A 13,932-nucleotide genomic window follows, 5' to 3' on the forward strand; every position below is an offset into this window, starting at 1 on the left:
CGAGACTCTGTCTCCAAATATAAAACATACATATATGTAATAAAGCTTTTGGGGGAGAAGAAAAAAATCATAAAGATTAAATACTGAAGCATCACTGATACTAAAATATGTTTCCCACCATACAAATAATGTTGCTTTAAATGTCACCTAAAATTATGCATACCGTGGAATATTCTGCTTATAAAAATTTCCTCCTTTCAATGAAGCGTATGCTCTATCTCAACTTGTTAACTACATTTCTTGTTGAGGTTTAGTGAAAAATATTTTTAACTGACAAAATTTATTAGGATTCCAGAAAGCAGACCACCAAAGGTAAAATCTCATCTGGAAATAGTCTAAAAGAAAAACCATTTATTCAAGAAATAAAAACAAACACAAAACAGAAAGGGGAGCCAAGCACACTAAAGCATTAATTTCATAAAGTCAAAAATATTCATCTACTATCAACTAAATCCATGTACCATTCTCTATAATGCCATTCATTACCAACTGAAAAACAGACACAGTTTTTGCTAACTCTTATCTCAGATAACCAGAAAAATCAAATTTACCCGAATGCATTCTAGTCATTATACTTTTACTATAGTACTCCTATTAATATAATGGTGGAATAATACTTTTGTACAAAAAGAAATAAATTCCAAGGAAAGAGCTTCATGTGAAATAAAGGGAGAAAAAAACAAAACAACTATGATTGTGAATTACCTCCTTATCAAGATATGACAATACTGATTCTGTCTCATTCAGAAGGGCAACACTGCACTTTCCCCTGTTGAAAGAGAAAAAAAGAATAAATGTAACAAAGGCCACCTCACCTTCTCAGTGATGAGAAATACAAAGTTAAGAATGTGAGATTGGTATTAAGAAACTAAATGGCAGTTAGGAATATATATTTTTTCAAACCATTGAGACCCACTTTACAATCCTAATGTCAGATAACTTACAAAATAATGCTGTTTTTATAGGCATTTCTTGAGAGGCTACCCTGTTGGAGTAATTGTGTTAGGCAATAAATCCTAATATGCAATACTTTATAGGTAGTTTCTACTTATTCAAGAAAAAAAAAGAGTACAATGAGACCTTCAGACTAAGAGTAAGTTTCTGAACCTATAAATAGATATTATGAGGTAATTTTATACAAGGGATGTTCAGACAAAGACACCATCACACAAACCAATGCCTAAATAATATTCAGATTTTTATGAGCAGCCACTAACTACATTTAAGAACCTAAAAATAATACACATTCATATCAGGATATAACTAATTCATCTATATTGAAATTACTCTAAAAATTAGTTAAAATTTAAACACAAGGAGCCTTCTATAGAGCAAGGGGCAAAATAAACATCGACAGATCCACAGACCTTGAGGTCTGACAGCATTTACATTTGATCTGAGCTTGGAAACTAATGTCTATTTTTATAAGGTTTGTCTAGACTCTGAGAAAAATTGAGGTTATGTAGGTAGAGGCATTTATTACGAGCACTTTCAAAATGATCCTAACCAGCCTAAAAAAATCAGTATAACTAATAGAAATCTGACAGGAGCATTCTGAAGATTATTCAAGTTACAAATAGTGGTCAGGGCTCACACAATGTTTCTTTAAAATGTCGTAAGATCATTTGATTTTCTAAACAAAAATTAAGACATCTCCAAAAGCCAACATGCAAAAACAAATATATCACATATATATTAAATAAGAAGCTAGAAATTCGTGGGGTATGGTGGCACATGCCTGTAATCCCAGTTACTCAGGGGGCTGACGCAGAAGAATCGCTTGAACCCGAGAGGCAGAGGTTGCAGTGAGCCGAGATCGTGCCACTGCACTCCAGCCCGGGCGACAGAGCAAGACTCCGTCTCAAAAAAAAAAAAAAGAAAGAAAGCAAGCAAGCAAGCTAGAAAAACTTGCTGTTGGATCACCAGAGTGAAATACAATTCAAAGAAAAAAATTACCAAGAGCAAAATAAAATACTAAAAGTGCTAACACATTGGTCAAAAGTTACAACTTGCTAAACATTTTTCAACTATATACTCTTTAAATTAAAAAAAAAAAAATCCCCTTATAAAAATGTCTTTTTCTGGTAATCACTGTAGGTTAGAAAGCTTTCTTTGAGAGCACGTGGTATTTCCACGTTATCCTGTCAAATCTCTAACGTGGTTACTGGAAGTGTTTATAAAGGTTTTCTTTTTTTCTAACATTTTATTCAAGTAGATTAGTGAAGCAAAAAAAAAAAAAAAAATTAACATCACTTTAGCACACATAACAACACTGAAAAGACAACAATTGGGCCCGGCTCACATCTGTAATCTCAGCACTTTGGGAGGCCGAGGTAGAAGAATCGCTTGAGCCCAGGAGTTTGAGACCAGGCTACACAGCAAGATCTCAACTCTACTGAAAATTAAAAAAATAAAATCAGCAGGGCATAGTCCCAGCTACTCGGGGTTGGGGGACTGCTTGAGCCCAGGAGGTCTAGGGTGCAGTGAGCTGTATTTGCACCACTGAACTCCAGCCTGGGCAAAAGAGCAAGACCCTGTTTCATAAAAAAAAGAAAAGGTAACAATTATCTGACATGTTCTCATAACAGACAGAATTGCAACTAGTGAAACTGCTCTGCTGCCGTTAGCACATCTACAGCTGCCATAGAATATCTATGACCTGTGAATATGTGCTCACACATGCAATATGCTTAATAAATGGGGTTTCTAAAAATAGTTTTCGCTTACTTTTTTCCCCTCATTAACAGCTGATAAAGCAATATTTCTAACATTTGATACTTAATCACCTAGAAAAAATAAAGCCCCCTTTTTAAAAAATAAGTTCTCTAAAGTCAGATTTGTTTGTTTTAATGGGGAGGAGTAAAACCTGCTAAATTTTATTTTAATAGGTACTTTTTTTTTAAGGCTAGTCAACTGAAACAGTAATAGTGGAGAAGAAACAAAGAAATCTGTAACTGGTTATAAACACTACTGCACTGGGCCCAGCCAATACCACTGTCTTTAATAGTCCCTTGACTTTTAAGGGTTAACAGACACTGAAAATTCAAACAAACAATATAGCATACTTTAAAAGTCTCTTCCATATGGTCTGAAATAAAAGATTTTAAATTATAAAACCTTTATTTTCATAATTATATTAGGAAATAAGGTTATAATGAAATATAATTTGTTTTGGAAATTATATTTCAAACAATTTATAAAAAATATAAATTGTTTTGGAAATGCAGTTTTTATACAAAGATGAAAGGATAATAAGTGATCTAAGTTTTAAATTTTTCTTTAATATAGCTATATTGTACATCTCCCCAAATTAAAAATGAAAATCTAACATTTAAAATTTTCATGTACATACATTAACAGCTAACTAAGAGGTTGAGTCAGAATTATTTTATGAAGTAAATATGAATATGTAATTAACACATATATTACCATGCCAAGAGTTGTTGATAAAAGTGGTTTAAAAAGAGATTTAAAGCGTTAGTTTCCTTTATGCCAAACAAATCTTGGCTCACAGATAAAAACATGGTAAATTTTAAGCTAACCCCAACCTAAAGGAACTATTATCAAATTCTGTATATAGATACCATAGGCACTTTATACTGAGTCTCAAGCAATGAACCTAATCACGTGTCATGCACGATATTTTAATCCTTAAATAATAAAGATGCCCAAGTATGATATGAAGTGTATCAAAGACCACAACACAAAGATCACTGCAGGCCCATATAATCACTCGTACTACTTTTCTACACAGAACCATAAAGGAGTACAGAATTGCTATAAAGAAAACCTACTTTCCCACAGATCATTCAAAAGGGTTTTCAGAGTATAATCTGTTTCAGAGACTGCACAGGGTGCTGGGACACAAAGACACGTGAATAAATAATTACAACAAAACAAAGTCACACGTTCAACAGCAGGTGCTGATCAGCCTGGAATCTGCTACTTGCTTAACGGTATGTCCCACATAATCCTACAGACTGAAAAACATGTAAAAATGTGCATACAGGTTATATATTTCTTTTATCTAAAGCTAGTACATATTTGTATAAATGAAAGAGGAGGGCTGGGCGCGGTGGCTCATACCTGTGATCCCAGCACTTTGGGAGGCTGATGCGGGCAGGTCACGAGGTCAGGAGTTCGAGACCAGCCTGGCCAATATGGTGAAACCCTGTCTCTACTAAAAACACAAAAATTAGCTGGGAGTGGTAGCACACGCCTGTAGTCCCAGCTACTCTGGAGGCTGAGGCAGGAGAATCGCTTGAACCTGGGAGCCAGAGGTTGCAGTGAGCCAAGATCACACCACTGCACTCCAGCCTGGTGACAGGGCGAAACTCTGTCTCAAAAAAAAAAAAAAAAGAAAGAAAGAAAGAGAAGGAAGTTTAAATTAGTGGTCATTTCCCCTCTGCCTGTAGACTTTCTTATTTTGTTTTGTTTTGTTTTGAGAAAGGGTCTAGCTCTGTCACCCAGGCTGGAGTGCAGTGGCATAATCACAGTTCACTGCAGCCTCAACCTCCCGGACTCAATCAATCCTCCCACCTCAGCCTCCCCAGTAGCTGAGACTACAGGTGTGTGCCACCACGCAGAGCTAATTTTTTTTTAATTCTTTGTAGAGATAGAGTTTTGCTATGTTTCCCAGGCTGCTCTCAAACTCCCTGGCTCAAGCGATCCTCCCACCTTGGCCTCCCAAAGGCTGGGATTATAGACATGAGCCACCACACTCGGCCCAAACTTTCTTTTACCTTGATACAACTTGAAGCGGGGACTACCCACTTAGAAAAGTACAGATATCTTAGTGCTGTACCAGACTTACTGAATTTCAATGTCTTGGGATGGGTCCAGGAATCTACATGATTAACAAACATCACCAAGTTTAGTGAACTTTTTTAAGTTCACTAAACTTAAAAAACCATTCCTGACCCGGCGCCGTGGCTCACGCCTATAATCCTAGCATTCTATGAGGCTGAGGTGGGCAGATTGCCTGAGCTCAGGTGTAGTTCGAGACCAGCCTGGGCAACATGGTGAAACACCATCTCTACTAAAATATAAAAAATTAGCTGGGTGTGATGGTGCACGCCTGTAATCCCAGCTACTGGGGAGGCTGAGGCACAAGAATTACTTGAACCTGGGAGAAGGAGGTGCAGTGAGCCAAGATCATGCCACTGCACTCCAGCCTGGGTGACAGAGTGAGACTCTGTCTTGGAAAAAAAACAGAAAAATTCCTATAGATGCAGAGTTTGACATTAAACTTGCCTTGTTCAACAAACAGTATTATTGCTTCATTAAAGAAAGACATTTTTCTTATAGACTTTACAAGTCTTACATTTGCCACAAACTCTAGATTCTTTTTTTTGAGACAGAGTCTCACTCTCTTGCCCAGGCTGGAGTGCAAGTGGTGTGATCTTACCCTTACCGCAACCTCCACCTCCTGGGTTCAAGTGATTCTCCTGACTCAGCCTCCCAAGTAGCTAGGATTACAGATGCCCGCCATCACACCCAGCTCATTTTTGTATTTTTTGTAAAGACGGGGTTTCACCATGTTGGTCAGGCTGGTCTCGAACTCCTAATTTCAGGTGATCCACCCACCTCGGCCTCCCAAAATGCTGAGATTACAGACGTGAGCCACCTTGCCTGGCCCAAGTTACAGATTCTTAACATTTCTTTGTATAAAGAACAGTGTCAAAATATTAGGTTCTGGGATTGGTAAATCTGTGAGTAGACAGTTTTTACAGCATTTAATACAATGAACAATCAAATAAAAAAATAAAGATCAGAGATGCAAAATGCTTTCAGAAGACTAGATTTCTCAACAGCAACCGCATAAAACAGAATAGCACAGATTCAAAATTTTGAGAGAAGTGATTTCCAAACCAAAATTCTATGTCTAAACAAATCATTGGCCAAGTGTGAGAAATATTTTTAGATATATGAGAATAAAAACTTTTACATTTTTAGAAGACTTAATCAAAAGGCAAAGGTAAAACAATGATAAACTCCACGGAAAACAAAAGTTTATACAAGAAAGAATACATAATACTGACATGTTCATAAAACACAAAGATTGTTTACTAAGTTAAATAAAAGTTGTGATAATATTAGAAACAGATGGCAAAGGGAATAGGGAAGAGAGAAGTAAAGGTAAATTCCTAAAACTGAAAAATTAATAGTAGGAATATACATAAGAACAGTATAAATGCCAGAAGCCACCATCGAGAGGAGTTGAAAATGACTACAGAGTGGGAACCAAGCAAATGACTGCCTTGGATATTATTAGACAGCCATATCCATATACTTTTAAAAAAATAACAAAATTTAAATTTAAAATGAAAGGGGGTGATATGGTTTGGCTCTGTGTCCCCACCCAAATCTCATCTTGAATTGTGATCCCCATAATCCTCACGTGTCAAGGGAGGGACCTAGTGGGTGGTGATTGGATCACGGGGGCAGTTTCATGACAGTGAGTTCTCACATGATCTGATGGTTTTATACGTGTTTGACAGTTCCTCCTCCTCCTCCTCTCGCCTGCTGCCAAGTTAAGACATGCCTGCTTCCCCTGCCACCATGATTGTAAGTTGCCTGAGTCTTCCCCAGCCATGCAAAACTGTGAGTCAATTAAAAGTCTTTTCCTTATAAATTACCCCGTCTCAGGTAGTTCTATAGCAGTGTGAGAACAGACTAATAAAGAGAAATCCTAATTAAAATAGCTAATTAAAATACATAAATTTGCATAAATACTACACCAAGGGAGCAAGGATTATGTACAATGACTCCATATATCAGGTTTTCTCAACCTTGGCACCACTGGTGGACATTTTGGGCCAGATAATTTTTTGTTGTGGAGGCTGTCTCATGCACTATAGGATGTTTAGCAGCATCCCTGGCCTCTCTGCAGTGGATGACAGTAGCACCCCCTCATCCATTTGTTAGAGCCAAACTGTCCAAATTGTCAAATGTCCCTGGGATACAATATCACTCCCGGTTGAGGATCACTGCTCTACATTAAGAAAACTATGGTTTTCTTAATTATATCTTGGTAACAAACATTTAAGATTGCATACATTAAGTGAAAGAATATGATTTTTTATGGACTTTTTTTGAGACAGGATCTCACTCTGTCACCCAGGTCAGAGTGCAGTGGCGTGATCTCAGCTCACTGCAGCCTCCACCTCCTGGGCTCAAGTGATCCTCCCACCTCAGTCTCCCGAGTAATTGGGACTACAGGCATGAACCACCAGGCCCCGCTAACTTTTGTATTCTTTGTAGAGACAGGGTTTCACCATGTTGCCCAGACTGGTCTAAAACTCCTAGGATCATGCGATCCTCCTTGGCCCCCCAAGTGCTGGGATTACAGGCATGAGCCATCAAACCCGACCCTGGACCTCTGCTTTTTTTTTTTTTTTGAGACAGAATCTCACTCCATCGCCATGCTGGAATACAGTGGTGCGATCTCGGCTCACTGCAACCTCTGCCTTCCGGGTTCAAACAATTCTCCTGCCTCAGCCTCCCGAGTAGCTAGGACTACAGGCATGCACCCCCATACCCAGCTAATTTTTGTATTTTCACTAGAGACAGGGTTTCACCATGTTGGCCAGGATGGTCTCGATCTCTTGACCTTGTGATCCGCCCACCTCAGCCTCCCAAAGTGCTGGGATTACAGGTGTGAGCCACCATGCCCGACTGTATTATTTTTTTTTTTTAAAAAAAAAGGAGGACAAAGAGAATTAAATCTGTAAATCTTTAAATATTTCTATTCAAAGATAGATCTTTGAATAGAAGATCTGTTATTAATACTGCTTTAACAGATGCTCACAAATAAAAATTAAAAGAAGCCACACACACACCATCCTGAAACATCTGTTTGTGTGTACATGAAGTAGAGGAATGAAAAGCCAAAAAGAGAAGTTTGGGCTTAATAAAATCGATTACTTGGTTTCTGAAGAAAAATGATTGACAAATTATGTTTTGAGATGCCCATTCCATCCATGGGATGTGGAGCATAGCAAAGACACCATAATTCTGAATATTTGATGACAAATATGAAAGAAACTGTCAAGGAGGAATCAAGTAGGAAAAATATCCTTCTCTTGATACCACTCTTCCCTCTTATAGGAGAAAGTGAAATGTTCTAAAAAGGCAATACCTATTGGAAAGATCCTCCTCTCCTGGACAAGATGGCAAATGAATCACTCTGACCACCAGGAAAATCTCTCAGAGATTCCACAACATGTGGAACACAGTACTTGTGGGGATGGTTAATAAGTACAAAACAGCAGGTGGGGGCTGGACACAGTGGCTCCACCCTGTAATCCCAGCACTTTGGGAGGCCGAGGCGGGCGGATCATGAGGTTAGGAGATCGAGACCATCCTGGCTAACACAGTGAAACCCTGTCTCTACTAAAAATACAAAAAATTAGCCGGGCATGGTGGCGGCCGCCTGTAGAACCCAGGTACTTGGGAGGCTGAGGCAGGAGAATGGCATGAACCTGGGAGGCAGAGCTTGCAGGGAGCTGAGACTGTACCACTGCACTCCAGCCTGGGCGATGAGCAAGATTCCGTCTCAAAAAAAAAAAAAAAAAAAAAAAACAGCAGCTGGGAAGAATGAATAAGACCCGATATTTGATGGTATCACAGGGTGAATACAGTCAATAATAACTTAATTGTACATTTTTAAATAACTAAAAGAGGCCAGGCCTGGTGGCTCATGCCTGTAATCCCAGCACTTTGGGAGGCCAAGGTGGGTGGGTCACCTGAGGTCAAGAGCTCAAGACCAGCCTGGCCAACATGGTGCTACCCCATCTCTATGACAAATAAAAAAACTAGGCAGGCATGGTGGCGGGCACCTGTACTCCCAGCTACTTGGGAGGCTGAGGCAGGAGAATCACTTGAACCCAGGAGGTGAAGGTTGCAATGAGCCAAGACTGCACCACTGCACTCCAGCCTGGGTCACTAAGGGAGACTCCGTCTCAAAAAATAATAATAAAATAATAATATAAAATAACTAGAAGAGTATAACTGGATTGTTTGTAACACAAAGTATGAATGCTTGAGGGGACAGATATCCCATATTTCATGATGTGATTATTATGCATCACATGCCTCTGTCAAAATATCTCATGTACCACATGAATATATACACCTATGTAGCCACAAAAATTGAAAATCAAAAAAAACACACACACAAGTACTTGAGACAATACATAGGACATACTTTGCATCTAACCCAAATGCTCTTGTGCACTGTGATTCTGGTTGAAGAAAACTACTTCAGCCCTTAAAGGGGTTAAGCAGTTAATTCAAAGGAAAGGTTATATAGTATAAACATACATCTTCCAAAAAGAGCATGCTAAACATGTACACTACAAAATGTTAAGCTGTGATAGGATTTTTCTCCACTTACTGTATTTTTCCTCTAGTTTTCCTCCTACTAGCAATCTTATGAGCCTAAGCATACTAACTAACTTTCTCATGTTAACTTCATTTATTAAGGAGCACTACTTATAGGCATCAATAGTACCCTTTTGGCTAATTCAAATTTTATGTGTAGATTACCAAAAAAATTACAAAAGCCTAACACTTTAAAATACTGTTCTAATGAAATGAGCAGGAAGAAAACCAATTATTTTAAAGATTCCAAATAAGTTAACATTCACAGCCAAACTGAAGAGAGACTAATAATCCACAGTGGAGTTCTATTTTATTACTTATATACTTAAAAATTAGCACTACTATTTATTTTTCAATAAACATATCCATAAAAAATTGTTTGTTTTCTCTGAAAGTAGCAAAAAAGGTCTCAATAGACATAAATTAAATTTACAAATCCTTTCAGCTGAACCTCCCTGCTTTGACCAATGGAGAAATATGAAGAAATAAATACAAAATAAAAATTTTTTTTTGAAATAAATACAAATAAATACAAAATACAAAAGAAATAAACACAAAATAAAAATTTTGTATTTCAACTTTCAACTATTTTACTTTCAACTATTTTACTTGGTATAATATTGGTATAATTTTGGTATAATTTTACTTGGTATAATTTTGCAGCTACACTCACAATCACACAAGTAAAATGTCCTAGGCATAAGTTTATTCATTATAGTATTATTTTTAACAGCAAAAGACTAAAAAAAAAAAATCCATTAGTTAGGATTAAACAAATTAGATATATAACACAGCCATAAAAAAGAACGAGGCAGATCTTTATGATCCAGTATGGACCCATCACCAAGACACTTCATTTCAAAAGCACAACATAAAAGCATCATAATTTACTCCACAATTTACTTAGACATACAAACATACATACCTCATTGCTTCTATATGCATGGAATATTTCTGGAAGTACACCTAAGACTAAAACACTGAAGACCTGGTGGGACTGTGCAGGAGAGAGACATTTTATTGTATGCTTCATGTTTGTATATTTTGATTTCTGAATCATATATTACAAATCCCCCTCCACTGAAACTGTCCCCACAAGGTTGACAAGAATTGCATGCAGGTTATGGCCAGAAATGTAGTTACAATTAAGTATTAATCAGGCTGCACTTTGGCTCACTTCTCTGCTATTGAAAGCCATGTAGCACAAGATACTGACGAAAGCCTTGATTCTAATATCAGAGATCAAGTGTATGGGGAGCCCACTGTTCCCATAGACAGGATCTCTGACATTAGAATCATAAGGCTTTTATTTAAGGATCGCTTAAATTGTTTTTTGCCGGGCGTGTTGGCTCATGCCTGTAATCCTAGCACATGGGGAGGCCAAGGCAAGCAGATCACTTGAGGTCAGGAGACCACCCTGGCCAACATGGTGAAACCCCATCTCTACTAAAAATACAAAAAAAGTTAGCCGGGCGTGGTGACAGGCCGCTGTAATCCCAGCTACTCAGGAGGCTGAGGCACGAGAATTGCTTGAACCTGGGAGGCAGAGGTTGCAGAGAGCTGAGATCATGCCACTGAACTCCAGCCTGGGAGACAGAGCAAGACTATACCTCAAAAAAAAAAAAAAATTGTTTTTCAGGCCCCATGAATTCCAGCAACCAGTTTAAAAGCCCCCACAGAGGAACGAGATCAGAAGAATTCAGCTTCTTTATCCCCCACTTCATGACTTCACCATACAACTCTTCGAGCAATCAAAGATCTCCAAACTTTGGCCCACTCCAAAAGCCTTAAAAACCCCAACTGCAAATTCCCTGGGGAGACACATTAGAGGTTTCCTCCCACCTCCTTGTTCAAGGACCCTACAATTAAACCTTCTTCTTTGCTGCAACCTGGTGTCTCAGAGTACTGACTGGCTGTGCTCAGTGAGCAGCTAACCTATCACAATTACACTACTAAAAAAAATTTAAATTTTAAAAGCAAGAGGGCATGTCATCAGTTTTCTGTGATCCTGACAACAAAAAAAGACTGCTCTATCAGCTGGGCATGGTGGCACACGCCTGTAATCCCAGCACTTTGGGAGGCCGAGGCAGGTGAATCACAAGGTCAGGAGTTCGAGATCAGCCTAGCCAACATGGTGAAACCCTGTCTCTACTAAAAATACAAAAAAGTACCAGGGCATAGTGGTGTGAACCTGTAATCCCAGCTACTCAGAAGGCTGTGGCAGGAGAATCGCTTGAACCCGGGAGACAGAGATTGCAGTGAGCTGAGATCACATTACTGCACTCCAGCATGGGCCACAGAGCAAGACTCCGTCTCAAAAAATATATATATATATTGCTCTATCATCCACTGCTTTTGGATCCCAGGTTGCACCGAGCATTTAACCAAACTGGATATACCATCCCTAACCACAGCAATACATAAATTCACTCTGGCAATCTATTCCAATCTACTCCCATCTACTGACTATTTCTTTGCTGAGTATTTGAAATATTTTTTGTTTAAAAAGAAAATTCTGCTTATATGTAAAATATTTTAAGTTCATTTATTTGTTTCTGACACATAGGACAACCCGAGGAAAAATTTTCCTTCAAACACTAATTGTTCTAGGTAAAACATAAACCAAAAAAAAAAAAAAAAAGGGTGGGAATGTTTTGTCAATACTCAATAACTCAGTTTTAAAAAGAGACAAGAAGAGATAAATCCCAGAATTGTACGGTATTTTTATTCAGTGAGCTAACTGAAAGAAGTTTTACTGCATCTCAATGCAGGGAGGAGAACGGAGTAATCTTTTCAGTCTCAACAGAATAATGAATTAAATGACAGGCAAAGCCAATGTGTTTATCTCCTCTTTTCTGAGATGCCTTTTAAATAAGAAGATGGCCGGGTTGGTGGTTCACGCCTGTAATCCCACCACTTTGGGAGGCTGAGGCAGGCGGATTACCTGAAGTCAGAAGTTTTAGACCAGCCTAGCCAGCATGGCAAAACCCCATCTCTACTAAAAATACCAAAAAAAAATTAGTCAAGCATGCTGGTGGGCGCCTGTAATCCCAGCTACTCGGGAGGCTGAGGCAAGAGAATCACTTGAACCCAGGAGGTGGAGGTTGCAGTGAGCCAAGATCGCGACATTGCACTCCAGCCTGGGTGACAAGAGCAAAACTCCATCTCAAAAATAAATAAATAAATAAATAAAGTGATAAGAAAATTAAAAGAACCACTGGGCACAGTGGCTCACGCCTGTAATCCCAACACTTTGGAAGGCCGAGACGGGTGGATCACGAAGTCGGGCGTTCAAGACCAGTCTGGCCAACATGGTGAAATCTGGTCTAACCAAAAATACAAAAATTATCTGGGCGTGGTGGTGCTCGCCTGTAATCCCACCTACTTAGGAGACTGAGGTGGGAGAATCACTTGAACCCGGGAGTCGGAGGTTGCAGTAAGCCAAGATAGCACCACTGCACTCCAGCCTGGGCAACAGAGTGAGGCTCTGTCTCAAAACAAAACAAAACAAAAGAACCTGGCAGGGAATGGTGGCTCATGCCTGTAATCCCAGCACTTTGGAAGGCCCAGGTGGGCAGATCATTTGAGGTCAGGAGTTTGAGACCAGCCTGACCAACATGGCGAAACCATGTCTCTACCAAAAATACAAAAAAAAAAAAATTAGCCAGGCTTGGTGGCACACATTCCCAGCTACTTAGGAAGCTGAGGCAGGAGGATCACTTGAACCCCTGAGGTGGAGGTTGCAATGAGCCAAGATGACACCACTGCACTCTGACCTGAGAGACAGAGCGAGACTCCGTTTCAAATTTAAAAAAAAGAAAAAAAGAATCTAAACCATAATAAAGAGAATCTGAGGGGGCCATTAGCAGAATAAAGATTTTCAGAAAATTTTGGAAGACAAAAGGGAAAGACTAACAAGAAAAGACTAAGAAGAGCACATCTGGCCACTATCTACAATACTACTAAACATGGCATTGCTGGTTTTCCCTAATATAATTAGGACAAGAAAAACAATTAAGAAACAAAGCTCAGGCCTGGCAGCGGCTTGGAAGGCCAAGGCAGAAGGATCACTTGAGGCCAGGAGTTAGAGACCACCCTGGACAACATAGGGAGACCAGTCGCTACAAAAAAATGTTTAAGTTAGCTGGGCGTGGTGGCCAGCACCTGCAGTCCCAGCTACTCAGGAGGCTGAGGTGAGAGGATCGCTTGAGCCCAGGAGTTCAAGGCTGCAATGAGCCACGAATCGTGCCACTGCATTCCAGCCTAGAAAACAGAGACAAATCCTGTTGTTAAAGGGAAAAAAAAAGGAAAAAAGAAACAAAGCCCAAAATATGTATAAAGGGAGATGGCTGGGTGCAGTGGCTCATGCCTGTAATCCCAGCACTTTGGGAGGCCAAGACAGGCAGATCACCTGAGGTCAGGAGTTTGAAGCCAGCCTGGCCAACACGGTGAAACCCAATCTCTACTACAAATACAATAATTAGCTGGGTGTGGTGGGGTAGGCCTGTAATCCCAGCTACTTGGGAGGCTGAAGCACAAGAATTGCTT

General features: G+C 39.3%; 1 protein-coding gene across 4 annotated transcripts in view; it reads right to left on the minus strand.

Moving 5' to 3' along the window:
* MTA3 (metastasis associated 1 family member 3) overlaps positions 1 to 13,932 on the minus strand; it is a 180,934-nt gene that overhangs the window by 115,321 nt on the left and 51,681 nt on the right. For all 4 annotated transcript variants that reach the window (XR_010123108.1, XM_054475174.1, XM_054475173.1 and 1 more), the window contains exon 5: positions 706 to 769. Coding sequence is in view for 3 of the 4 variants with exons in the window: in XM_054475174.1 (XP_054331149.1) it covers positions 706 to 769 (64 nt within the window). In the remaining variant the exon portion in view is untranslated. The remainder of the gene's footprint in view (positions 1 to 705; positions 770 to 13,932) is intronic.

This window comes from Pongo pygmaeus, chromosome 12, assembly GCF_028885625.2.
Source record: "Pongo pygmaeus isolate AG05252 chromosome 12, NHGRI_mPonPyg2-v2.0_pri, whole genome shotgun sequence".
Taxonomy (NCBI): domain Eukaryota; kingdom Metazoa; phylum Chordata; class Mammalia; order Primates; family Hominidae; genus Pongo; species Pongo pygmaeus.